This window comes from Lutra lutra, chromosome 3 (assembly GCF_902655055.1).
Source record: "Lutra lutra chromosome 3, mLutLut1.2, whole genome shotgun sequence".
Taxonomy (NCBI): Eukaryota; Metazoa; Chordata; class Mammalia; order Carnivora; family Mustelidae; genus Lutra; species Lutra lutra.
The window spans coordinates 200,844,136-200,870,911 of record NC_062280.1 but is presented as its reverse complement, the minus strand read 5'-3'; the positions used below and the strand labels follow the sequence as shown (position 1 = coordinate 200,870,911).

Sequence of the window (26,776 nt, the reverse complement as noted above, 5' to 3'; positions counted from 1 at the left end):
TTGTAATTTAAAAAGCTAATAATGAGGTGCAATAAAAATGGAGGCTCTCACTGCTGGGATGAATGAGGCAGAAGAGAGAATTAATGATCTAGAAGACCAAATCACGGAGAATAAAGAAGCTGAGCAAAAGACGGACAAACAGCTACTGGACCACAAGGGGAGAATTCAAGAGATAAGTGATACCATAAGACAAAACAACATTAGAATAATTGGGATCCCAGAAGAAAAAGAAAGAGAGAGGGGAGCAGAAGGTATATTGGAGCAAATTATAGCAGAGGATTTCCCTAATTTGGTGAAGGGAACAAGCACCAAAATCTAGGAGGCACAGAGAACTCCACTCAACTCAATAAGAATAGGTCGACACCCCGTCATCTAATAGTAAAACGTACAAGTCTCAGTGACAAAGAGAAAATCCTGAAAGCAGCTCAGTACAAGAAGTCTGTAACATACAATGGTAGAAATATTAGATTATCAGCAGACCTATCCACAGGGACCTGGCAGGCCAGAAGGAGCCGGCATGATATATTCAGAGCACTAAACGAGAAAAACATGCAGCCAAGAATACTATATCCAGCTAGGCTGTCATTGAAAATAGAAGGAGAGATTAAAAGCTTCCAGGACAAAGAAAAACTAAAAGAATTTGTAAACACCAAACCAGCTCTACAGGAAATATTGAAAGCAAATCTCTAAGCAAAGAGAGACCCTAAAATTAACAGACCAGAAGGGAACAGAGACAATACACAGTAACAGTCGCCTGACAGGCAATGCAATGGCACTAAGTTCATATCTCTCAATAGTTACCCTGAATGTAAATGGGCTGAATGTCCCAATCAAAAGACACAGGGTAGAATGGATTAAAAGAAAAAGACCCATCGATATGCCGACTGCAAGAAACTCATTTTAGACCCAAAGACACCTCCAGATTTAAAGTGAGGGGGTGGGAAACAATTTGCCATACTAACGGACATTAAAAGAAAGCTGGGGTGGCAATCCTTATTTCAGATAATTTAGATTTTAAGCCAAAGGCTATAATAAGAGATGAGGAAGGACACTATATCATACATAAAGGGTCTGTCCAACAAGAAGATCTAACAATTTCAAATATCTGTGCCCCTAACGTGGGAGCAGCCAATTATATAAACCAATTAATAACAAAAATCAAAGAAACATATTGACAATAATACAGTAATAGTAGGGGACTTTAACACTCCCCTCACTGAAATGGACAGATCATCCAAGCAAAGGAAACAGTCAATAAAACCAAAACACAACTAAGATATTTGTAAACGACACATCAGATAAAGGGCTAGTATCCAAAATCTACAAAGAACTTATCAAACCCAACACCAAAAGAACAAATAATCCAATCAAGAAACAGGCAGAGGACATGAACGACATTTCTGCAAAGACATCCAGATGGCCAACAGACCCATGAGAAAGTGCTCCACATCACTCGGCATCAGGGAAATACAAATCAAAACCACAATGAGATCCCACTTCATACCAGTCAGAATGGCTAAAATTAACAAGTCAGGAGACGACAGATGCTGGCGAAGATGTGGGGAAAGGGGAAGGTCCTACACTGTTGGTGGGAACGCAAGCTGGTGCAACCACTCTGGAAAACAGCATGGAGGTTCCTCAAAAAGTGGAAAATAGAACTACCCTATGACCCAGCAATCGCACTACTGGGTATTTACCCTAAAGATACAAACGTAGTGATCTGAAGGTGCACGTGCACCCGAATGTTCATAGCAGCAATGTCCACAGTAGCCAAACTATGGAAAGAAACTAGATGTCCATCCACAGATGAATGGATAGAGAAGATGTGGTTCATATATACAATGGAATACTATGCAGCCATCAAAAGGAATGAAATCTTGCCATTTGCGATGATGTGGATGGAACTAGAGGGTATTATGCTGAGTGAAATAAGTCAATCGGAGAAAGACAATTATCATATGATCTCCCTGATATGAGGAATTTGAGGGGCAGGACGAGGGGTTTATGGGGGGAAGGGAGGGAAAAATGAAACAAGATGGGATTGGGAAGGAGACAAACTGTAAGAGACTGTTAATCTCATAGAACAAACAGAGGGTTGCAGGGAGGAGGGGGTAGGTAGAGGGTGGGTGGGTTATGGACATTGGGGAGGGTGTGGGCTATGGTGAGTGCTGTGAAGTGTGTAAACCTGGCAATTCACAGACCTGTACCCCTGGGGCTAATACTACATTGTATGTTAATAAAAAAGGAAAAGACAAGAAAATCGGGTGTTTCATTACACACCCAGTTCTTCAGTCAATATCATGTGTGTTTAGGGGGGGGTGGCCGCAGACCTGAGGGCAACCTCCGGGCCCGGCCGCTGCACACACTCACATGCATGCCCCCGACGGTTTGGGTGTGACTGTGCATGCCTCTGGTGGCTCAGCGAAGCTCAATGGCAAGTCCAGGTGCGGCCCCCACGACGGGGACGCTTACACACACAGAAGCGAGTCGTCCCACAAGCTCACACGCACGTCCTCCTCCTCAAAGCACTTTCAGATGCTTTTTCCTCAGTTCGTGCTTCGCACAAGTTAGGCCCAAGGCGTCAGCCAGACAGTCAGGCGTCCGCTCCCTGCGGCACACCTGCCTCGGCGTCTCAGTGCCTCGCACACCCGCCTGGCAGCAAGTCCCTGTCCGAGCCCGCAGGGACGCTCCCATGGCCGCTCACGGATCCAGAAGCTAAGCACGGCTCCCCGGGCCTTCCCGCGTCCCAATCCTCCGCTTTGTCCCAGGTCTGGCCTTCCCTCCGAGGCTCAGGCTCCAGGAGGCGCCACCGCTCCGGCAGCGCTCCCGGACGAACCCCAGGTGAACCGGAGGCCGGAAGGACAGCGGCGGGGCCCACGCGGGATGCGGGAAGCTCAGCGCCGGCCAGCAACAGTGTCCTGACCCCAAGCACAACACAGGTAGCGAGGAGAAGACTCCTGCCCGTACACACTGTTTCTAAACACAGGACATGACATAAAAATAAGGGAACGAGAAAGAAACTCGAGGAAGGAAGGTAGGACATCTTTATTATTACCCTAAGATGTGTTTTTCGATCTGGTTTTGGAGACAAAATGGTCCTGCGCTGGAGGAAGACCCCAGACGCCCCCGGACCGGCCCCCGAGTCCTCCTGCCCGACACCGGACTGTCAACATGTGTGCTGCTACAGCGATGGGTCCTGCCTCAGCCAAGATCTCTCCTGTCCAGTCTCTACCCTGTGGGCAACTGCCCAGACCGGCCGGGTGGCCTCCAGCCGCCCGGAGGGGAGGCCCGTGGAGCAGGGACTGTCTGCCCTGTTTGCTGCTGGAGCCCACACCCGGCTCAGACCGACAGGCAGCTTTCTGAGTGTGGCCTGGAGGCCCTGACCTCAGTTTCCCGCCCTGGACAGTAGAGGCAGTGACAGCCAGCAGCATTACTCAGCTCTCAACGCTGTAAGTGGCCAGCGAGAGCACGAGAGAGTTGGGGGCGCAGGGAGGTCGGGAAAGGCTCATTGCGGGTGGAGAGCACACTGCGACAGGTAGCCAGTGCTGTTAACCGGCTTTCCTCCCTCTGGGAGAGGCGTTTGAGGGGCGATGCTGAAGGCCACCAGCAGCATCTCCCCATTACCCCAGCCCCAGCCCTCTCCCTGCCACAGCTCCTGGGGGAGCCTGGCCACATCCAGGCGGAGCAGATCCCGTCACTGAGACCGGGTGCTGCAGCTGGGAAGCGTCCCGGGTCACGGTCTCCCTGAAACAGGGCTTTGGCCTCCTGGAGAGAAGCCACTCACTTCATCACATGGGGACACCTGGTCCCAGAGGCAAAGTGACGTCCCCTAGGGACAGAGACCCGTGCAGAACCCTGCGACTCAGCCATCTGCTTCCTGTTTCCTGATCTTATGGGGGACAGGGGCAGGGTGCTGACCACAGAAACATCGAGTGACAGTACTCAGAAGGCCACCCAGCTGCCCCAATGTTCCCACTTTAGGTAAGAGCCTCACTCCTGGTAGAATTCCTCCTCAGAGGGAAAACCAAGTGCTCTTTAAACCAGCAGTCACTGCAGTGTGGTAATACAGCAACGCCCAGCGACAGCCCTCATTGTCGCGAACGCTGGTGAGGAAGCCCCCAGTGAGGAAGCCAGGTCTGGAGGGAGAAAACGCAGGCTCATGGAGCACCGAGCGGGGAGGGTGGGGGATGTGTGTCTGTTTCTTTCACCCAAGAAGCCGGATTCTTTTGTCCTTCATTATTTAACAATCAGACAACGTCGACTCCTCTGGTCCTTACTAAGAGACGCCCCAAAGATGCCGCAAGCAGCCAGGCACGTCCGGTGGGACCCCCCGCCCGCCGCAGGGAGCCTAGGAGGCACACTGGGCCGTCTGCGGCTGAGGTCTCCCACTGGGAAGCAAGCCTCACTGCCCCTCTTAGAGTCTGCCCCGACCCCCCGAGGAAAACACACCTTCTCCTCTGGCCCCGGAGGCTCCTCCAGGCTGCGGCAGGTCTGGCCAAAGAACAGAGTTCCAGGAACTTGTGGGGCAGAAGGATGTGGGGGTCGGAACAGAGCTGCAGCCAAACTAGGGAAGCCACCACCGTCCCTTGAACCAAGGTCTAGTAACGCCCGAGCTAGGGCAGAGGAGGCGGAGGGCGGGATTCCTGGTAACAGAGTGGGTGCCAGGGAGCTCCCTCGACCCTGCCCTCGACCCCCGCCCGGGACTCCAGCCCACGGCCTGTCCCCAGCATGGCCAGGATGTCAAGGACCCTCTCACCTGTTGTGTCCAGCAGGGCCAGGGGCCCAGGCACCGGCGGCTGCATCCCGGCGTAGGGCCCGCCGTCCCGGTGCCCAGTGCACGGAGGCTGTCTGGGCTGGCAGGGATCCCCCAGGGTCAGAGGATCTGTGGCCCTGAGCCCCGCCCCTTCTCTGTACGGACCGCCTCCTTCCCACCGGCACTCTCTCCCTCCCCCTGCCGCCACAGGTCAGGGTACTTGGAGGGGGCGGGTGCCAGGAAGTGGAGGGCCTAGAGGGAGGCCAGCTGGGAACTCCTCCAGGATTTCTGGTCAGTGCTCAAAGGCCCGAGGCTGCGGGGTGTGCATTGTTAGGGCGGATGCCTGTGGCCCGGCCCACCTGCCCTCAGGGGCTGCTACAGCTGCTTCTGCCCCGGTCCAAAGGGGTTAGGGTTAGGGCCGCTCCCCTTGAACAAAGGAATGCAGGCCCCCATCATACCCCTCCTCCTCTCACCTTCCCGTCACATCCCTCCCCTGCTCACCTTCACCCTGTGATACCCCCACTCACCTTCATCCATCACATACCCCTCCCCACTCACCTTCACCCCGTCACACCCCCCCCACCCACTCACCTTCACCCCAGTCAGTGAGTGAGTAAAACCCGCAGTTAGGATGGGAGGAGCCAGAGAATGGGGTCCCAGGACCCATTGCCTCGCTTGGCGGCAAGGAGAGGGTCTTGCAAAGACCGTTGGTGCCATTTTTAAACTGTCAGAGCTGGCCCCTGAGGGCAGAGCTCCCGGCCTCCCTGGGAATCAGGGGAGTGTCATGGGAAGCAGCGCTGTGCCCCCACGGGGTTGGCCGGTCAGTGGTGAGGCAGGGACTTGGACTTGGACTAGTACATGGCCCTTCCATCCCAAGGATGCGCCCAAGAGCCCAGGCTATCCACTGCTGTCATCGAAAACCTGTGTTTAAGGGAACTGGGACCCTGAGCTTGATCTTGATCCCTGACCCCGACTTGTGGATGCAGCATTTGTGATGAAGGCCACCACTCTCCAGGGGCCGACGCTGTGCCCGCCGCTGGCACGGGCACACGGCTCGGCCCCACCTGCGGCCACAGAGCAACAGGCACAGCCTGTCAGCACAGGAGCTCCGACAAAATAGGGACAGAGTGGCGGCAGGAGGGGTCACCACGTGGGTCTCCCTGTGAAGGTGACGCCTGTGAGGCAGGCCACCATTCGGACGCTGTGCCGGGGAGGCAGACCCAGCCTGGGGAGCGAGCGAGGGGGTCAGAGGGCCCCCCGGGCGGCTGGAGGGGAGCAGCAGCCCACAACAGCCCATCCCGTCCACATTGTGGTGGCCTCAGGCAATCCCAATGCTGACCCCCTTGCACAGATGGGGAAACTGAGGCCCCAGGAGGCTAAGTGTGTGACCAAGGGCAGATCTAGAATTCTTCCAAACCCTGCACCTGTCACTGCAGGGAGGGACGCTACAAGTCATTCCTTGGACCTCCTCCCGCCCGGTGGGACTCAGCCCTTGTACCATGGTGCCCACTGACGCGGCTTGGCCCACCTCGACGGGACACTGTGGCCCACAGCAAGCGGACCTCCGCAGAGAGCAATGGCCTGGGCTCAGGGTTTTCTTAAATGTCATTTAATTTAGCTCTTGCTAAGACAATTAAGAGGAAATTGGCCCTCTTCCAGTCTGAAGATAATCAGAGGGGCCAGACAAATCCATATTGACATTAAGAAGATCACGTAGACGCACGCTTAGCCGGCGGGGCTCTGAGTCCTGACACGCGGGCGCACCCTCCACAGAAGACCTGCTGGGACGTCCAGGGTAGCTAGGGTGACGACGGCAAGGACAGGAAGGCGACAGGCATGAAGGGCCGGGCCTTGTACCAGCAAAGACGTGTTTGCCGTCAGCAATGCAGCTTCTGGGAGACTTGGGGGCGGGTCCTGCTGGCAGACGCTCGGTCTGGAGAGTCACTGGAAGACAAGCCACACAACAGGAAAGACGCCCAGGGTTGGCCTCCACGGTCCCAGATGCGCGGATTTCACTGGAAGTGGAAGACTGGGGACAGATCGCCTTCGCTGACGGGCACACCACAGTGGGCAAAGCACGAAAGAAGGAAGGTGGGGTCCCTATGGGGGGCTCATGGCAGTGTTGGGGTCCCAGGGAGTGGGTGGGTGCATGGGGGGCACTGGATCTGGGGGGATGTTCATGGGAGACACACAGAGTCCCAGGGGTGTGCCTGGTGGGCATGCAGGGTCCCCAGGGGGTGGTCATGCGGGGCATGTGGGGACGCCGAAGGCCATGCAGGGCATTCTATCTCCCGGTGTCTTCTCTGCTGCCCATGCCCCCGAGACAGGTGGCACAGCTTCCTTGCCGGCCACTTCCGTGTCTTCGTGTAGAACCAAAGCGGACGCGGAGCTGGCGTGTGAATAACGTTAAGAGTGGCACCACTCGGGGCACTGGGGGCTCAGTCGTTGAGCGTCTGCCTTCACTCGGGTTGTGATCTTGGGGTCCTGGGATCGAGCCCCACGTCAGGCTCCCTGCTCGCTGGGGAGCCTCTTCTCCCTCTCCCTCGGCCACTCCCCTGCTTGTGCTCAGTCTCTCCCTGTCTCTGACAAATAAGTAAATGAAATATTTAAAAACAAAAACAGAAAAGATCGGGAACCTCCACGCCCCCAGTGAGAGTTTTGACGCTCGAAGCCACTCACGTGGCTGCCGTCGCTGGGTCGGAGCGAGGTCGCACGTGACGCAGATGGTCGTCCCTCCCCACGCTCACTCATCAAGGGCCAGGGCGCACACCCCGGGGGGGACCGCGTTATCCCTCGGTCACGTGAGGACGATCGACCCTTGGCGAGGAGGACCCCGTGCAGAAGGTCTGGTGGCAGGAGGGACGAGCCTGGGGTTCGATGGTGAAAGATCAGCCCCTCAGACGCAGGGGCCGGGGAAGGGCACCCTGCAGGCGGCAGCCCCAGCGTGGGCCCGGGTTTGGGGGCGTCAGATGGACCTGCCCGCGGTCGGGGAAGCGCCGTAGGGGTGTCCCGACCCCGAGGAAGGGTCTCCTTGGCGCTCTGGAACATTTGGTATCTCCCTTCACTGGCGAACGAGCTCGGCAAACGGCCCCCGTTGTTCCGTTAGTGATGATGGCACCGGCGGGGCTTTCGGAAGACGCTGATTTCATGCAGTCCCTGTCGTGAGGGAAAACACACCGTGTGCGAAGGCGCCTGTGACAGCAGCTGCAGTGACGCGCCCTCAGCGCGCCCGCCCCGACCTCCCCCTGCACGAGCGCAGGTCCCAGCACACCCCCAGAAACACCCGAGTCCCCCCACCCGAGCGGCTCTCCCGGAGCCACCGTGGACATCTGAGCCCGTGTCCCTTCAGACCTCAAGCAAGCTGGGCGGCAGCTCTCCCTGGCTGAGCCCGGGCCACACGCACCCCCAACCCCCCACCCCCGTGGTCATGGCTTCTCCCCCGAGGCCTTATTTCATCTCTATAAAATCACTCCACAGATGAAGAAACAGGCCCTGAGAATTTAAATAATTTTTCCAAAGTCAAGTATCTGTTCAATGGCAGAAGCCAGATCTGAGCCAGGTCAGCCGGATCTCGGCCTCCACAAGGGAAAGGGCGTGTTGACCTGACTGCAGACATTTAATTTAATCTTTCATTCCCACGACCAGCAAAGGTTTCTTGGAGTCCATCTGTGCACAAGACAGAAGAGCCGTGCAGACGAGCTGTGCAGACCGGCGCATTCCGAGCACGGCGGCCTCGCAGGGAAAGCAGGACTAGAGCAGGCCATCAGCTCTGTGGTCTGAGCGCTCGCCAGATCGCCACGCTAACAGGGGTCCGTGGACGGGTCCAGCCGAGGGACACCCCAGCTCCCCGGCGGCCGGCACACACCGGCCACCGCGGGAACCCGGATCCAGGACCCCGAGCTTCCCGGGCAGGCCTGTGTCCAGGACAGAGAGGAGGCCGGTGGTTCCAGGGGTCCACGTGGTGCCAGGAGGAGGTCAGCTGTGTGTCAGGCCTGAGGACCCAGCCAGGAAGGGGAGAGCTCCAGAGGCTCAGGGGTGAGGCCATGCTGGAGGGTGGGAGGCCATCGTCACCACGATTCTGGACCACAGGACACCTCCCCTCCATCCCCTGACTTCCCAGCAGGAGCCCTCGTCCTCGGGGCCCCACGTGCACACATGCACATGGACACACACACACACGCGCGTACATGTGCACACATGCACAGATGGACCTGTACATGGGCACACACGTACACACTCACACACATGGGCACACGTATGTACACGCACAGACACATGCGGATGGGAGACAGCGTGCGGCGGGGGGGGCATCTGGCCACCCCCCCTCGTGACTGTCCCTAAGACCCACCTCCTCCCTGCTGGGTGGGGGAGGGCACTGGCAGGGGGCCGTGTGGGTCCTGCTGTGGGGACAGGCTGACCTCCCCCCATGCCTCTCCTACTGCCTCTCCGTTTTCTGGGGGAGGCTCTGGAGGAACCAAGATGGAAAAGACGTGGGGTCTCTGCCCATCCCTCCTGCCACAGGCCCCTCCCTGAGGCCAGTGATCCTGATCAAAGAAGGAAGTAGAAGAAGAAAACACAGTATTCCGTATCTTGAATTACAGTCTCAGTGAGTTAAAAATACATGAGCCACCCGAGGAGGAGAAGCCTGGGGGCCCCGCATGGCCGTGGAGCCCGGCTGGGCGGCCGGGGCACAGAACCCAGGCAACCAGCCTTCCAAAGGCACCAAGAACCAAAAGCTTTGACTCTTTTGGACGAAAGCAGGGTGGGCAGCCCTGGGGCGCAGGTGACCGCAGCACGTGGTGGCTCTCCTGGGAAATATGTTCACACGGGACAGTCGTGGGCTCAGAGTAGCTTCCATCTCGAGGCTGGCGCTCCAAGGACACCTGCGGAGGGAAGCCTGCAGAAACGTGACTTCCAAACAGTAGTTCGCGCCTGCTTCCTGCCAGGTCGGGGTGCGTGCTGGTGACATAATTGCCCCCTCGCTGTGCCCCCTGCCAGGGCTCCTCCTTCTGCAGTAGAACTCGCTGGAGACCTCGCAGGAGTCTGACGGGCAGGAAAAGCAGTTTATTGAAGCAGACGGGGCCGGCGGGCACGGAGGACGTGAGGATGGGGTGTGGCATTCCCAGCTTAAATAGAGCGGGATGAGAAGACCCAGAAATTAGCCCAGAGCCGCCTTTCTCATCCACAGACACAGTCTGTTTCCTCCCATTTGTTCCAGAGCCACGGGCCTGGGCAGGGGCACGAGTGTGGTCACAGGCCGGCTCTCATCTCCCGGGAGTGGAGCGCAGACAGCAACACCCGACTCCCTCCTGTAACCGAATGACCCTGAAACGAAGCTCGGGGAATGAATAATGTAGACCAGCAAGCCGAGAGAGGGCAGGTGTCGGTCCCTGTCTGTCCTCACAGGTGAGGTGGGACAGGACAGGAGACCTTCTCAGAGACATGAATTTTTTTAATTAAAAACACTCTCCGGCCTTTGCCAGAAGGGCCTGTGAGCGCGATCTCTCTAACGAGCCTGGGCAGGAAGGCTCCCTGCGTCCCCGGGAGCTCCCGTTTCAAGGTCCCTGCACTCACACGCCCCCCACCCCAGACGCCCGAGGCCCACCCACGAGTCCCGGGGAGCAGGAACGCCCTTCCCGCTGCAGATTCGGCAAACACAGGCTCGTCCAGTGTCCAGGCCCACCCACAGTGTCCCCAGTGTCTCCATTTCGGGGAGATGACCGACACGTGCCTGCAGCCAGGAGTCCGGCCTGCGGACAGGACCGCGAGCCACCGTGCCCGTGGCAGTCTCGCCGCACAGCTGAGGCACTCGGGGGAAGGACGGCGCACCCCTCGCTTCCCCGGCGTGGAGGCTGCACCCAGGGAGCCTCACGGTGAGCGGGGACCTGGGCTGGCGGTGGAAGGCGGGCAGCGGCGCCGCACGTGGCTCCTCTCATCACACCGGGGTCACAGCCTGGCCCCCGACGGCCTCCAAGCTCCCTGCTGACCCTGGAGGAAGAAGCCTGACCGTAGAAACACCTTTTCTCCACGTAACTGGGGGTGAGGTTCGGTTTTCACAAACCCAAAGCAAGCCCCTTGTCTGCGTCTTACGTGATCTGGGTAGCACCTGAGCCCACCTCAGGCTTGCGTTTAATTCCACACTTTCAGGTTGAGGCCTGCCTCGTGAACTGCCTGCTGTCCGCTGGCCTGGCCTGGGCTCGGCCCGGCTCTCCCGGGCCAGGCGGCCTGAGCGTGCACCCTGGCGGCGAGGAGGGAGCCAGGGAGGCTGGGGTGTTGGCGCGGCGCCCGTGATCGAGGGAGCTAATCTAGGAAGACCGTAGACAAGTGGCCGCCCGCTGGCCGTGAGGGGGGCCTGGGAAGCCCGGCACGGGTGTTGGCCAGATATGTGGGGTCGCCAGCTGTCCCGCAGGCACTCTCTGCCATGTGCTCCAAGCCCTGCTGGGTGGTCCCGGCATCCATGCCACGTGATGCCAGTTCCAGACGTCCTTCCCACGTCATGGTGTGCAAGGGACTGTCCACTGCACCCTGGGCCTCCGGTGCCATGTTAGTAACACTGGGTCTCCTGGAGGAATGTTTCCGTGCTGCTGTGCCCCAACACGGTGCCCACAGGGAGGGCCACCAGCTTACTATTCCTCTCACTGTCCACACCAGGGGGACACAGGGAGGAGGGGTGGGGAGGGTCTCATTCCCGCAGGGCTCAGCACCGCTGTGTGCAGGACTCAGAGCCTTGTCAGACGAGGGAGGGTGGAGGTCCAGGGTCCACACAGCCGTGCTGGTGCACGGGGACGAGGCCATGCCTGTCCCTCGTGGGCCTGGCCTCACTGGGCCGGATCCCCCATGGCCCTCTGGATGGAGAGCCACGCCCCCCAGGGCTGCTTTCCTCTGTGCTTGCGGTGGCCTCGCCAGTGCCTGGCGTAGGTCCCAGGAGGCACAAGTGTCCTCCTCAGTCCAGGCCCAGCCAGCTGCTTCCTTCTCTCCACACTCGGCCTTCCTAGGGGGGTCCTGCGCTGGTGTGGCCCCAGCTGCCCTCACGGGTGGGGCGGGGGGAAGACAAGAGCCTGTCATGCCCAGAACCAGAGCTAACTTCACACTTATGCTCCCAGCCCTCTGGGTGACGGCGGTCCCACTCCGGGCTGCCCTGCAAGAGCTTGGGCAGAGTGACTGTCAAGAACACCATTGCCTGCGGCCCCACAGGAGTAAGGACAGCCAGACCTGCTGCCGTGAGCCCCCGTGCAACCCCACCAACCCGTCCTCCGCACTGATTCCCTGTTCATCCCGGGCTCCCAGGGCCCTGCCTGGGGATAAGCAGAGGAAGGGTCGAATTGAGCTTACAACGAGTGCTGGGCCACGGCCACGGAGGAAGCCTCTGTGCACCCACGCGGACGGGCGTCTCAGCACCTGGCTTACACGCGGGCCGGTGGGGCATGGGAGGAGCAAGAGGTGACAGCAGAGCACGGAGAGGAGACACGCGCGGCCCCCGTGCTTTCCCGCAGCGTCCGCTACAACGCTCACACCTGCCCTTCCCGGCACATGCAGGGGCTCATCCTGCCCTTGAGCCAGCCGGTCCGTCAGCACTGGCCCACGTGCCCTCTGGTCCACCTCTGTCCACGGCGGCCACAGGGCCACTTCCTTAAGCAGTGTCTCCGACAGCTGTGTGGAAAGGAAGGGAACCACACCTGCAAACACCTCCAACCACCACCAGTAGCAGAATAAACCCACACGAGGCCCGGTGGAGGGAGCCGGATGGAGATGTGCAAATCCAGGTGCCTTGGGATTCGAAGTCTGGGAAGGAGGGGCCTGCAAGCACTTTCCTTACATCCGACAGTCATGAGAGAGGAGAGCGGGTTGTGCGCGTGTGTCTGCGTGTGTGTGTGCGTGCATCTGTGTGCCTGCACGTGTGTGCACGTGTGTGTGCATGCCTGCATGTGTGTGCACGTGTATACGCGTGTCTGCAGGTATGTGCCAGGGTATATGCGTGTCTGCCTGTGTGCACATGTACATGCATGTGTGTGCATAGCGGTGTGTGCGTGCATGTGCACAGGTGTGTGTGACTTTGAAGGAAAGAACTTAAGTACCATTCACACCATCACCCAGAATCTGTTCTCTGTTTTACCTTTTATTTTTGCCTTTTTCTGCTTGAACAGAAACTGCATTTTGTTTTTCACAAAAATTTCACAAAATTTCACAAAAAATTGCATGTGTCCTTTGGACCCCAGTGTTTCCAGGGTCCATCTGCTGCCTGGCCTCCCCCGGGGAGAAATCCCGTGGGTGCTTTCCCCACCGTGGTGCATGTCTGGGAACCCCAGACACACGGGGGTGATTGTTGCCGGGCTGTGGCCTGTGCCGTAGCTGTGCAAGTGGCTGAGACCACCCTGAGGGGGAATCGAGGCCGGTTTGGAAGACCGTTGGTGGCTGTGGCACGCAGGACCATAGGGGCAGTGATGGTCGGGGGATTCCCCCCTTAGGCCTGGTGTGGGCAGCCCCCGAGCCAGAGACAAGCCCGCAGGTGCCCAAAAGCCCTGACAGCCACCAAGGCTGAGCATCCAGGACAGGCGGTGTGTCCCCTAGACCCAGGCCACAGCTGAGGGGAGGACCCTCATACGTGTGGGCCAACCAGAGCCCTGGGACTGAAAGACACCCACAGCAGGGACCTCCTGAGACAGTGAACAAAGTCCCAAGCACCAGAGCCCCCATGGGACTGCCAGGAGTGCTCAGAGGAGGGGGCGTCCCAAGGGAGCTGCAGTGTCCACACGCCCTGGACTTCGCACAGCAGCGCCTGGAGCTATTAGAGTGTGCGCATGGTCGCCTCTAGATGGGGGAGCCAGGGGTAGGGGTGCTGCGGCAAAGCCCCATTCCCGACAGATGGAGAGACAGCTGAAGTCATGGCCACAACCCACCAGACCCGCTGGCTCAGTGCACTGACTAGCCCACCAGACCCGCCAGTCCAGTGCAGGGCCTAGCCGCTGACTGACCCGTGCCAGCTGGGATCTGTCCCAGGCCGGCGGCCCGGCAAACCACACCGGGTGACTGGAGTGTCAGGACAGCCCCCGCGGCACACCAGGACGCACCCTGAGGACAGTACTTGCTGTTCCCCTGAAATTCAGATGCAGCTTCTGTCCCGCATCTCACCAAGAAGCCCGGGCAGAGGGTGCCCCACCGGCCGCTGGTGCTACAGGGGGCCTGGCTCCAGGCCTCCTCCCACAAATGCAGAGAAGTGACCCGTCGACCCTCGCCCAGACGGTGTGCTCTGTCCTGCTTTGGGGAGGGCGCAGCAGTGTGTCCCTGGGCCTGGGCTGCCTGCAGGGACATACCGGGCACTTCCACTCACCTCCTAGAAAGCCCCGGACGCCCCTCCAGGCCCACCTGGAGCATTCTTTGCCTCTGGCGGGCCACGCACACAGCCAGGGGACAAGGCTGTGGTCCAAGGGCATGCTCAGAGGCTCTGTGTGCATAACGTCTTCTCAAGAACTCACATGATTTTCTCCACCACCTACTGGCCTCTGCACCCCGGACAACTGTGTGCCACACGTGAGTGCTGGGGACACGGCACCTGCAGAGCCCTGCACCAGACAGGAGGGAGTCCCAGCAGAGTTGTGGGCTGCAGAATCCCTGTTCCCTGAGGGTGGGGTGAGTGACCACATGTAGACATCTGCGGGCAACAGATGCCCCAACCCTCGGGGTTGACAGCATGAGGACGGGGACGGCTGCTGGGAGAGGAGGCAGTCAGCCCAGCACAGGTGCTAACACGAGGAAAGACGCTGTCTTTTGGACTCCCTCACAGGTCCTCACACCAGCCCCCCGAAAGTTAAACGCCAGGGTATCCTCTGACACCCATGGGGGGAGTCTGCCCACGTGATACCCCCTGTGACCTGCATCTCACAACCGCACCATGTGGCTCTCTGCCTGGACCAGCACATGACACGGCCGGTGAGGTGCAGGGACTCTGAAGTTCTTCCCTAGAAGAGGAAGAGACCCTTCTGGAAGGTACCCCAGTGCCCTAAACCACAGCTCCTCCCCAGGGGTGGGCCCCACCGAGGGAGTCCCAGCCCAATGCCAGCAAAGCCTGACCAGGAGCGAACGTGGTCTCTTGGAGGCCACTGCCACCAAAACCACGTGCTTCCGTTCAGATGCGTAAAGGCTCCGGGGACGCCGAGGTGGAGGTGAAGCGGAAGACACGGGAGCCGATGAGGGCAGTGCCCGGGGCCACAGGCAGAGGGGGGGCACGTCTGTGCTTCAGAGCACTGGGGCCCAGCTGCAGGCGTGGGGATGGAGACGGCCTGTCCCCGGCCAGCTGCCAGTCTGCCCCGACTCCGCCAGGAGGCAGAGCGGGGTGGCAAGCAGGTGCGCGGGGTGGAGAGAAGATTCCCGCACACCTGTCTGCCCGGGGGCGGGCGGCTTTGGGCCCGGGTGCCGTCAGCTGGAGGTGTTCTCAAGACGAAAAGAACCGGGGGCAGACTGCTGTGGTCGCTCTCAGCCCCCCAGCCCCATCCCCTCCTCTCCCCTGGGACACGGGGGCCTCAGCCGGGAAAAGGCCACCCCTCGGAGCCTGCACCGTTCAGCACCAGGCTGATGCCAGCGTCACCGTCACGCGGAGGGTGACCGGCCCTGGGGGGCGGGGCAGCCCCCCCCCCCCCCCGGACCTCTCCACTGGCGCTCGGAAGCCCATGGGCACAGTTTGCCAGCCCCTGAGCGAAGCGGAAAAGGCCTCAAACTGAGGGCCAGGCTCTGGGCAGATGCAGGTGAGGGGTCAGGAAACACGGGCTGCGTGTCCCCAGCACGAGCTGCCCTCTGCCCAGCGGCCGTCCCCGCGGCGGGCTGGCGTGTCCACGGGAGTCCCTGGGTTAGGCCTGGTGGTCTAGTCCATCTGGGGACCACTGCAGTGTCTGAGTGACATGGGGCAGGGAGCGGACTATTTACAGGCCGGACGTGTGTCCACACCGAGCCTCTCTCCCGACGGTGCCGCGGGTGCCTGGCGGCTCATGCAGCCGTGCTCGCCCCTGCGGGCTGCAGAGCTCCTCCCGCTGCACATTTAGGAGACCAGACACATCCCTGACTTGGACGCCGAGGCCGCCCCCTCTGCAGTCACACCCTTCATGTCATCGGGCATCTGCCCGTCAGAACGCCACACGTTCAGCTCCGCAAACACGCCCGTCTCGATCATCTCCTCCTGCCAAGGGATGGGACAGCTGCCGGTCGCAAATTCCTGGAAGAACTCAGCATCGGCTTTGTCAAAGGCCACACCCTTGACGGTGGAGAAGGCGCCCACGTCCTGGATGTTCTTGGCGTAGACTGTCCTGGAGTCCGGGACAAAGGGGGGTGTCAGCATCCCTGGGAGGAGAGAAAGCACACGACATATGACACTTAAGTGGGAGGGAGCAGCTGTGTGCTCAGTGAGCAGGGTCATCCGCCCCAGGTGCCCCAGGGGCTCAGGAAAGCTCTCTGGTGCCTCGCAGCCTGCTGAGCAAGACGCAAGGAACTTCACGTCTAGGCAAGGGACGGAGGGCTCTGGCCCGTGTCCCACGCCAGCCTCCCCAGGGGCGTCATCATCTGCAGGTGGGACCCCCGCAGCCAGCAACCCAGGACTGCGCTCCCGTCTTCTTTCCAAAGCTGGATCCTCCCCCAACCTGCTCAGGAGCCGCAGTGCCCCAGTCGCCAGACACAGAACATCAGCTACGTGACCCTGGTGGCCCTCCTGCTCTTCCTTTCCGTGCGGCCCCCGGGTTAAGCACTCTGCCAGACCCATGCAGTGGCCCTGGGGACCCTCCAGCCTCTCCTGGCTCCCAGCTCCCCCCACCCCAGAAGAAGGAACTTCTCTCCTCAGGCCGTGGCGGTGAGTCCCGTGTTCACGTGGCCTCTGTAGGCTCTGGGGCGGGGCCTTGCCTGCACACGCACCTGCCACAGCCAACAACACACCAGCCGAATGGGCAAGTGTCTTCCGGACACGCAGCTGGAAGACTCCTGCACTGTCTTGGCTTAGGGGCTCCTTAAAAGTACGGGGCATAGAAAGTCACTGCCGCAGGTTTGGGCCCTCAGTTCAAAGATCAGCAGCATGTCCCCCACGCACGCCAACCAGCCTCCCCCAGCCCAAGAAACCTGTGTGCTACCACCCAGCTTGGGGCGTGGGGTGACGGGACGTGGAGACGGGGGTTACTCAGGGGCAGGAGGGTGGCCGGGGGGAGCCCAGAAGGCGCCAAGCAAGGCCCCTTGCTGGGGCCAGGCCAGCAAGGACCTGCTGGCGGACCCACCCCGCACGGCCCCCTGGGTCCAAAGGAGCACAGACACACCAGCCTCGAGCTGTCTCCAGTTAATGTCCTTGAAGAGGGGGCTGGTGCGAAGCCCGTCACACGTCCCGTCTCTGAAACCCAGGCGCTTCTCGGGGTCCTTCTCGAGCAGTGCCTCGCAGAAGTCCTTGCTGGCCTGGCTGAACTTGTCCGGGTACTTGACAGCCTCGGACAGGGTCCTCTGCTTGAGCTCCCTGTTCTCCACCTGCACGGCGGGACACGCCACGTCACCGGCAGCCCGCTGAGCCCATGGGGGGTGTGCCCAGCTCGGCCAGCGCACCTCCCGGGAAGACGCGGGCAGAAGTGACAGCGAAGGTGACTGAGGAGGTGACGGGATGGAGGTGACGGTGGAGGTGACAAGACGGAGGTGACGGAGGTGATGGTGGAGGTGATGGTGGAGGTGACGGTGGAGGTGATAGGACAGAGGTGACGGTGGAGGGGACGGTGGAGGTGATAGGACCGAGGTGACAGTAGAGGTGACTGACGAGGTGACGGGACGGAAGTGACGGTGGAGGTGATGGTGGAGGTGACTGAGGAGGTAACGGGACGGAGGTGACGGTGGAGGTAACCAGTACCTCCACCTCCACCTGGTGTCTGATTCTGAGCGCTTTTCCGGAGAACCCCGTTGCCAGTGATGGGGTGTCGGGCCAGCACGGTCAGCAGGGAGCCCCACAAGGAGCCCCGAGGTGCCCTGTGCCCTCTGAACCCTGGGTCCACCCTGCCTCGAGCAAGTCCGTGGGCCATCGGTCCGACAGCCTGGGCTGAGCTCACCTCTCTCGGTCACATTCTGGTGATTCTCAGAGTATTTCACACCGTCGTTGTTCTACTTGTCCCGGTGAGCTGGGACCAGCGCTCACGAGTCGTGAAGCCCCGCAGGGCTGTGAGCTCCGGCCCTGGAGGCCCGCAGACAGCTCCTGGGACCGAGCGCCACGGCTCGCTCGGGACTCCGGCCCACGGTGACCTGACGGAGGCGCGCCGGGAACCAAGAGGTTCGCCTGACTTGCTTTACCGCAGCCTCGGCTCTGTTACGGGCCCTGAGCTGGCCCCGAGAGGTCTGAGGTGAGCCGGCACCTGTGGTTCTGGGGTTGCAGCTGGAGCACCCCTGGACTCACGGGGGCAGACGGGGCAGGGGGAGGGCGTGGGGGCCCCGGGGTCGGGCACAGTGAGGCGGGGCCCGCTCTTCAGAAAGGCTGCGGGGCCAGATGGAGAGCTCGCGGTCCACCGTGGAGCACAAATGGGGGCGCCTATGGCCCTGTCTCTCCGCCCCAGGGCTGGCTTGGGCTGGGGGGAGCTGAGGGCTGCTTGTGGGAGGCGGGGCTTGGGGAAGTCCCTGCCGGCGGGTCCTGAAACGCTTGTCAGTGTGGGGCTCCACGAGATGAGGTCACCACGTCCCCTCTCCTGCCCGGGAAGGATGTACCATGAGAGGCCCCTTGTGTTCAAGGTCCGAGCAGCGGCTCCCCCAAGGAGGGGGTCACAGGGCAGCCGCAGGACCCGTGTGCGTGCCCTCCTACCTTCTCTCCACGGGCGCGGAAGGGCCCTCTGGCTGCGATCATCTCATACAGCGTGACGCCCAGGGCGAAGTAGTCCACGGAGAAGCCGTACTCCTCGCCCCGCAGGAGCTCAGGGGCCATGAACCCTGTGGGCAGAAGCGGGCACATACTCCGGCGCGGCCCCGGCACGGAGCACGCACTCGGCCCGGGCAGACGTGTCCCACACGGGGCTCCCTGCGCACCCGCGGGCGGGCTCCTCGCCCCGACCCCTCCACGGTGGGGCTGCCCTGGGCGCCGGGCACTGGGGAGCCCTTGCCCACACCGATACTTGGAGCCCCGCAGTCGTCGCGGCCGGAAATGCCTGCGGACGCGGCTGAGTGTCTCCCCCGGGCAGCACCGCCCCGGCCCAGCCGCGGCCTCTCGTGAGCTTGAAGCCCCACCTCGCCATGGCACGTCCTGCAGCCGGAGCCGTGGCCCTGGCTGGCCACATAGGCGCAAGCGTGACCCGTGGCGTCGTGGTCAGGCGCTACCAGCTCCTTCCCGAAAGGGCACAGAAGGGCCGATTTAAGCCAACACAACCCGGAGAGCAACCGGACGCACGCCGTTGCCAGCTGGCACCACACGAGGGGGGCTGGGGCCACGCGCGAGCCCACATCCCCGAAGCACGTCCTGGGCTTTCCCGAACCATCGTGTCGGGGAGCCAGCCAGCACGGGGGAAGGGCCCACGGTCCACTCCCCTGGGACCAGAGCTGGCAGGTGCTGTGGGCGGGGCAGGGGCTGCTCCTGGGCCTGCCGGCTTCAGCGTTCCCAGGGAAGCAAAGCTAACGAGACTGTTGATTTCTGGGGCCTCCCGACCCTCAACGGATGGTGCTCAGAGCCAGGCTCCAAGAGGGATGTGCTCAGTGCAGCGGCCAGGCTGATGGGGACACAGACTCGCTCCTCCCCACAGAGGCTACCGGCGCGAAATTCCACAGACCCTCCTGGCCCCGGCACGCTTCACCCCTTCATAGGTCCCACTTTCCGGGAACTGCACTGTTGCTCAGATGGCTCAGATGTGGTGAGAAGGACACGTCTAACAGGCCACCACTTCGAGACAGAAACAGGGTCTGGGGCGACAGCCCAGCAGACCTCAGCAAGGGGGTCAGTTTCTGCAGCAAACACCCGGGTGGGGGCGGTCCCTGCTCTGTTCCCAACCCCAGCAAGGTGACACACAGCTTTGTGTCCCGAGGAGCTACATGGCACTTGGGACAAAGTGAGCACCAGGAAATGCCGGTCACCAGAACGGGCAGGAGAATGACTGAGCAGGTGTGTGAGCCCAGGTCCCCTCTGTCCCCTGCTCAGAGACAGGCCGGGCCGCAGCGAAGCCTGGGATGCCCTCTGGCAGCCCGCAGGGCCCTCACACCCGCGGTCCAAGTCCCACGACCTGAGCCCAGCCTGGGAGCCGCACTCTCTGCGCTTTCTCATGATCTGAATCCCCCTAAAACACAGCAGGAGTGTTCCCACTCCCATGGTCCACTCAGAGCTGGAGCGCCATAGATTCTGGAAAACTCAACTTCAGAGGGACCCTCCCTAACTGAGGCCACAGGTGGGGACAGAGCTGCCACAGCAGCAGGGACAAACCCAGAAGGGCTCAGAGCCCAGGACAGGAGAATCTGGGGACATAAAACAAGGTCCAAGTAGCCCCAAATCCTAGTGACAACAGTCCCTCCTCAAAGCCAAGTCAACCCAGGGATGGGCTGGCTGGGAGCCCTGCCTCCCGGAACATGGCGGCACAGGGGGACAGACCCCCAGGTGCCCGCAGACAGGAGGCGGCGCCCAGCTCTCCAGCAGTCTGGGCTGCCCACTGCGCCCGCCCCAACGCTGGGGGGTCTCCTCTGTTGTTTGCGGGCCTGCTTCCCTCCCCGCCAGGGCAGAATGTGTTGTGTACGAGCACACAATGCACACACAGACACACCTGTGCACACACGCACACACATCCTGGACATGGGCAGCCCCCTCCCCTGCAGAGCCAACCCCAGCCACACAGCAGTGGGGGCTGGCCACCCATCACGGCTCTCCCGGTCTATCAACGGTGGGGGGCATGGCTGGTGAGCCGCTGTAGATGCCCTGGACTCCCACCCCGGGGCCGGGCAGGTTGGACACATGCACTCTGCTGATGTCCAGGAGGCCACTGGAGGCAGAAGCCCCCTCACGGAACCGGTGGCCCTCCAGAACCAACAGGTGGGGGACCCCCTGCAGCGGGGTCCGGGCACACCCACTGGCCACACCCAGTGAGTCCACGGTCCGCTGTAAGGGTGCACAGCCTCGCTCCCCGCCCCCCGCAGAAGAGGCTGCCCCCCCACCCTCTCAGGGGCTCACCTGGGGTGCCTGCGTAGCCCTTGGTCTTGGTCTGCCCGTCCTTCAGCTCCACAGCCAGCCCAAGGTCAGAAATGCGGATATTGCCTGAAAGCAAACACAGGCCGAGGTCGCCCATGGGCCCACAGAACAAAGGCACCCGGTGTCCCTGAGCCTGTGGGAGCCAAGGGCAGCCGCTGCACACACACGCACGCCCGTGAGCGCCCACGCGTGGCACATGCCCACCCCAGGGCCCTGAGGCCTCTGCCGCCCAGGCAGACTGCAGAGGGACGGAGGGGCCCCCGTAGCGCCCAAAACCACCTCCAGAATGCCCCACGTCTGCACAACTTGTGACACAAAGGTGGGGGGGTATAAGGGACATAAAGGAACCCAGATCTGCGTGTTTCCTTCTGATGAGAATCCCTTCAAAGGCAGAGAAAGTAGCCAGTCTGTCCTCCTACCGATGCAGGAGAACCTGGCACGGGCAGGCCGGGGCAGGGAGGCTGGGAGGAGGAGAGATGGGATAGGGGGAGACGGGGTGAGGGGAACCCCAGGGGGCCCCTCACCGTCATCATCCAGAAGAATATTCTCCGGCTTGAGGTCTCGGTAGACAATGCCTCTCTGGTGCAGGTGCTCCAGGCCACTGATGACCTGGGCCGTGTAGAAGACCGCGCGTGGCTCCTGGAAGCCGGGGTTCTCCTCATTCACGTTGTAGATGTGGTACCTGGGGTCAGACCACACAGGGCCCATGCTTCCCTGGCACAGTGAACAGGGCATCCACAGTGGCCATGGGAAAAGAAATCTCAGGGAACAGTGAGAGCCTCAGAGCCCGTGCTGGGTGTCTGGTCATTGTGGGGTCTCAGCATCAGCCTAAAGGACCTGTGGTGGTCTGAGAGCCCCTGGTGGCTTGTCATGCCCTCACAGGCCCCCCACCACAACTAGTAGGACAGGAGCCGAGGCAAGAGTGCACCATTCTCCCCACCGCCCCCACACTCGCCGCACCAGCTAGCAAGTGGACCCTGAAGCCGTTTCAACACCGCCAGCCAGAGGACGGGCAGAGCATGGTGGAGCCGGCCCGGCGAGTGCCCCGCATCACCGCAACCATTAGTAGTCATTCCAGTGCCCGTGTAAGCATGCTGGCCGGCTCCCCGGGCCCGAGCACACGAGTCTGGGGGTGGCTCCGGGCAGGGCTCCGGGGTGGGCCTGCTGTGGTTTTCCCGCCAGCGTCCCTCCTCCCCTAGACTGCTTTCTCGTTTTCTCCACTCTTACATTCCACAGAAAAGCAAGACCTAACGAAAAAAGGGAAACAAACTGTTAACAAAAGAGAGCGACCAGCAAGAGGCAGGCCAAGAAGCAAGAGAAAAGGCCTCGAGTCAGCCATGCTGACAAGACAGATGGTGCCGCGCCAGGGTTACGCTGTAGTGGGTGCCGTGCCGTGTATGTGGCATAGCATGGTGTACGGGAGCAAGAGGTAGCACAGAGGGACATAGTGAGCTCTGCTCTGGCACAGCACAACACTGTGTGACACAGCGGGCTGGAGTGGAGACGGTGGAGAGCAGTAGGATGTGGCATCACACAGGACAGGGGGGGACAGTGTGGTGTAGGGTGTTACACGGTGTGCTACGTAGTACAGTGTTGTACAGGGCAGCAGAGGACGCACAGGATGGAATGGTGCAGCGTAGAACATGGTGGCAGCTGTAGTATGGTGTGAGATGGCGTAGCGCATATGGACAGCATGGGGCAGCGTGGTGTAGTACAGTGTGACATAATGTGGTATGGTGTAGTATAGTGTAGGATGGTGTAGCATAGTGTAGTGTTGTGTAGTACAGTGTAGCATGGTATAGTATAGTGCGGTATAGTGTAAAATAGTGCAGTATAGTGTAGCATAATATAGTATGGTCTAGTAGAGTGTAGTATGGTGTAGTATAGGTAGCAGGGTGTAGCATGGTGTAAGATAATGGAGTAGTGGAGTATGGTATATGTAGTATGGCCTAGTATAATGTAGTATGGTCTAGTATAGTGTAGCATAGTGTAGTATGGTCTAATATAGTGTAGTATATAGTAGTAGGGGGTGGTATAGTATAGTATAGTGTCATATGGCCTAGTATAGTGTGGTATGGTATAGTATGGTCTAGTATAGTATAGTTGGTCTGGTACAGTTCAGTATAGAGTAGTATGGTGTAGCATAGTGTAGTATGGTCTAGTATAGTGTAGTATAGGGTAGTATGGGGTGATATAGTGTAGCATGGTGTAGTATAGTGTAGTATGGTGTGGTATGGTGTAGTATGGTCTGTACAGTATAGGATGGTGTAGTATAGGTAGCATGGTGTAAGATGGTGTAGCACAGTGGAGTATAGTGTAGTATGGTGTAGTGTGGTGTAGTATAGGGTAATATGGGGTAGTATGGTGTAGCGTGGTGTGGTATGGTGTAGTATGGTCTGGTACAGTGTAGGATGGTATAGTATAGGTAGCACGATGTAGAAGAGCATAGCATGGTGTAAGATGTGTAGCATAGAGGAGTACAGCATAGTATGGTGTAGTATGGTCTAGTACAGTGTAGCAGAGCATAGTAGAGCATCACATGGTGTAGTACCATGAAGCACAGGGCAGCGTCGTGTACTGCTGTGCACTATGGTGTAAGGCCGTGTACCAGGACACTGTCCAGCAAAGTGTCATAATTATATGTGCTCTGTATGTCATGATGTCTACACTTGCTAGTCTCCTCTCTTCTCTTTCACGTGGCCTCACTTGGGTCCTTTAGTCGAGGCCTCACAATTCCCACCTGGAAAATGGGGCCAGCACACTCCATGGGCGCTGCGGAGGCTCAGAGTCCGGAGTGCAGAGCGGACCCAGAGAACGTGTGCAGAACCGACAGCAGTGGCCCCATCTGTGTGGCCAGGATGCTCTCTCATGGGTCATGCATGGATTAAGGTTCACTGCCTGGTGCCCCGAGAGTAGCGTGTCACTCATTACCCCCGTCTCACACCAGCACACGGAGGCAAGAGCGCTCCGACGGCCGGGGTTCCCCACCGAGAGCCAGTGGTCTGACTTCCCCCAGGAGCCCCAGGTCGGGCCTCCGACCTCCAGCCAACCCAGGAATCGATCCACCAACAGCAAGTCATGGCTCCCGAAGCTGGCCACGTCGTGTTTCCAGCTCAGCCACTACCCCCAAGAGCAAATAGTAACGTGATGCCCCCAGCCTGTCCCCACGCACGCTTCATCCAACTGTCCACCCGACGAGCACTCGCCCGGGCCCCTCGTGCTCCTGCTACCTCCACCCCTGCGCACTCACGCAACCCCCAGGTCCCCAGGATTCAAGGTCCCCCGGTGGCTGGAGAGCTGCTCGCCACCTCCCCACTGGCCCGCATTTCATCTAAGACTAAGGACACACCTCCTCGAGTGTCACCAGCCCAGGGACAGAGGAGCGGGTTGGTGGGGGCCCAGGGTTTCTCCTCACCGTGCTCTGTGAGCATGTGGGCAGCCCCCATGGCCCCAGACCCTCTTCATGCTCGGCTGCTTGAGCCCCCCTGCAGCCCCAGGTCCCCCGTTTACCTTATGTCACCTCCGTTCATGAGAGTCATCACCAGACAGAGGTCAGTTTTGGTTTCAAACGCATAGGCCAGAGAGACTATAAACCTGCTGTGAACCTTTGCTAGAATCGTCTTCTCTACCATAGCACCCTGAAAAGCAAGACGTCAAATCAGTGCCCAGGTTTAAGTGGGAAAGTGATGTCACTGAAAAGAGTAAGTCCCACATCCCAGAAAACAGAAACAGGGTCACAAAGATCCTCAAAGCAGCTTGCATAACACAACTGCAAACAACTTACAGACGTGCCCCCTCCCCAGAGACCAAATCAGTCGTGCAAACGTCTGTGCGTACTGACTCCAGGCTTACCGGAGCCTCCGGCAAGGAGACGGGAGTCAGAGCAGCTACCATAACAGCACTGGGAAAGGACCCAGCGCGCCCCCTGTTCTGAGCAGCCTCCCTGCGGTCCTTCCCTACACCCGACCGGCTCACCCATGGCAACCCCAGACCCGTTCTCCTCTCCCGATCCCTGGACAGCGGACAGCCGGGACCCACCGGCATCTGTTCATTTTCTGTCCACTTATCACGTTTTTTAAAGTTGTGTTTGGGTGAGGAAGGTAGAGCTCCTTTGTGAAGGAGGAACTCTTTTGTTCCGGAAGGCCCCCCACATCCACACTGCCTGAGTACTAACTTCAGTGAGGACACTGGCCTCAGGACAGAGGACACGTGGTTAGGATGACACGTCACCCTGCCTGCTTGTCCCCACAGCCCCAAGGGGGACAGCACTATTGAGAAACCCTGGGCTGGGTACCCTTGGTGGCTGCTGTTTACCCCAAAAGCTGCATTTGTGCTGATAGCGGGAAAGGACAGGAACCACACGGGACGGGAGAGGAGCTCCTATGACATGGCGGCTTTGCCACCCTCCCTAAAGGGCGTCTCACCCATCTTGGGGAGAGCAGACCCCACGCAGCAACCTGTCGTGCCTTGGTTCACCCTGGCCCGGAGAAGGCATGCGGAGGCTGTCAGGCTGGCTAGACTCCCAGGGAGCCCCCACCACAGCACAAGCCAGCACCGAGAGCCCTGAAAGCTGGAGTGGAGAACCAGCAGCTCCCCCAACACCTGCTCCCCTATTTCATGGTAGTGATGGACACGCGGGAAGGCTGGTGGGAGGAGCTCCTGGGGGGCTCCGTGGGCTGAGCGTCCGAGGCTTGGTTTTGGCTCAGGGCATGATCCCAGGATGCTCGGATCAAGTCCCACATCGGGCTCCCTGCTCGGCGAGGAGCCTGCTTCTCCCTCTGCCCCTTCGACCCCCTCATGCGCTCTCCCTCTGTCCCTCTCTCAAATAAATAAAGTCTTTCGAAATAAATAAGTAAATAAAATCAATCTCGAAAAAGAAACGACAGCTGACAGGAGGAGCAGAACCGCCCACCCCATCGAACGCAGAGGCCGCGTCCAAGAGGGGTCACGGCACACCCCACGTGGGGGCAGAGCCGGGCCAGGGGCAGCAGAGCTGCGGACGGGCCCCTCTGTGCCCCGTGGGCCGGACCATCGGCTCACGACTTGGAGGCTGCCCGGCGGGAGGGACCCGGTGTGCCCAGGGCAGAGGAGGCGGTGCGGGCGGGCGCGGCCCCGAGGGCCCCCGCGCCGTGAGAGCCAGCGCCCACCTGGCAGCTGCTCCTCTTCTTGAGTCGCTTCTTGTTGAGCCTCTTGCACGCGTACAGCTTGCCCGTGGCCTTCATCTGGCAGGCGGACACCTCCCCGAAGCCCCCTTTCCCCAGGACCCTGAAGTCCAGGAACCAGTCCTCGCCCATGGGCTGGGCCTCCAGCCACTTCCACTGCAGGAACCTCTGGAAGTAGAGGCTGTCCAGGTACTCCTGGAAGGGCGTCTGGCTCAGGTGCGCCAGGGTGGCCTGCAGCAGCGGCTGGAAGGACGCGTCCCCGCTCGCCACGGGCACCCCCCGGACCTTCGCCATCGCGCCCTCGTCCAGGAAGCTGCAGAAGAGCTTGGCCTGGGGGTCCAGGTACTTGGCCAGGATGGCCCGGGCCTTCTGAGGCCGGAGGTCGTCATCCGCCGTGTCATAGTCCTCGATGTCCTTCCAGAGCTCCAGAGCCGGCACGTGCCTCTCGTCGGCCCCCAGGAACTGCTGGAACAGCCGCTTGCCGATGGGCTGCTCTGCGCACACGCTCGGGAACGCCAGGTCCAGGCTCTCCCGGAGGCCCTCGCACTTGGACAGTGGGGGCAGCTTCAGCTTGGCCAGGTACTTCCTGTCCCGAGAGGACGGGCCACTGTTCCCGTCAAAGCTGCCGCGTGCGGCGATAAAGGCCGAGTTGGCCACCACCGTCTCCAGGGAACCGAAATCCATCCCGGCACTGGCCGCCTGCTGCGTCAGGCA

The 26,776-nt window shown here is 60.4% G+C and overlaps 2 protein-coding genes across 2 annotated transcripts in view; both read right to left on the bottom strand.

The window, feature by feature from the left end:
- TMEM255B (transmembrane protein 255B) overlaps positions 1–4,821 on the bottom strand; it is a 39,075-nt gene extending 34,254 nt beyond the window's left edge. Inside the window, exon 1 of the mRNA XM_047720504.1 lies at positions 4,757–4,821. Coding sequence (XP_047576460.1) covers positions 4,757–4,802 — 46 coding nt within the window. The 5' untranslated portion in view covers positions 4,803–4,821. The remainder of the gene's footprint in view (positions 1–4,756) is intronic.
- An 8,132-nt stretch (positions 4,822–12,953) lies between these two features.
- Positions 12,954–26,776, bottom strand: GRK1 (G protein-coupled receptor kinase 1). Its single transcript, XM_047720501.1, has 7 exons — positions 26,048–26,776; positions 24,411–24,538; positions 21,425–21,582; positions 20,883–20,966; positions 18,546–18,670; positions 17,038–17,239; positions 12,954–16,081 (listed from the first exon to the last, which is right to left on the bottom strand). The coding sequence occupies exons 1-7, from the start codon at positions 26,744–26,746 to the stop codon at positions 15,783–15,785; spliced, it is 1,695 nt and encodes a 564-aa protein (XP_047576457.1). The 5' UTR covers positions 26,747–26,776; the 3' UTR covers positions 12,954–15,782.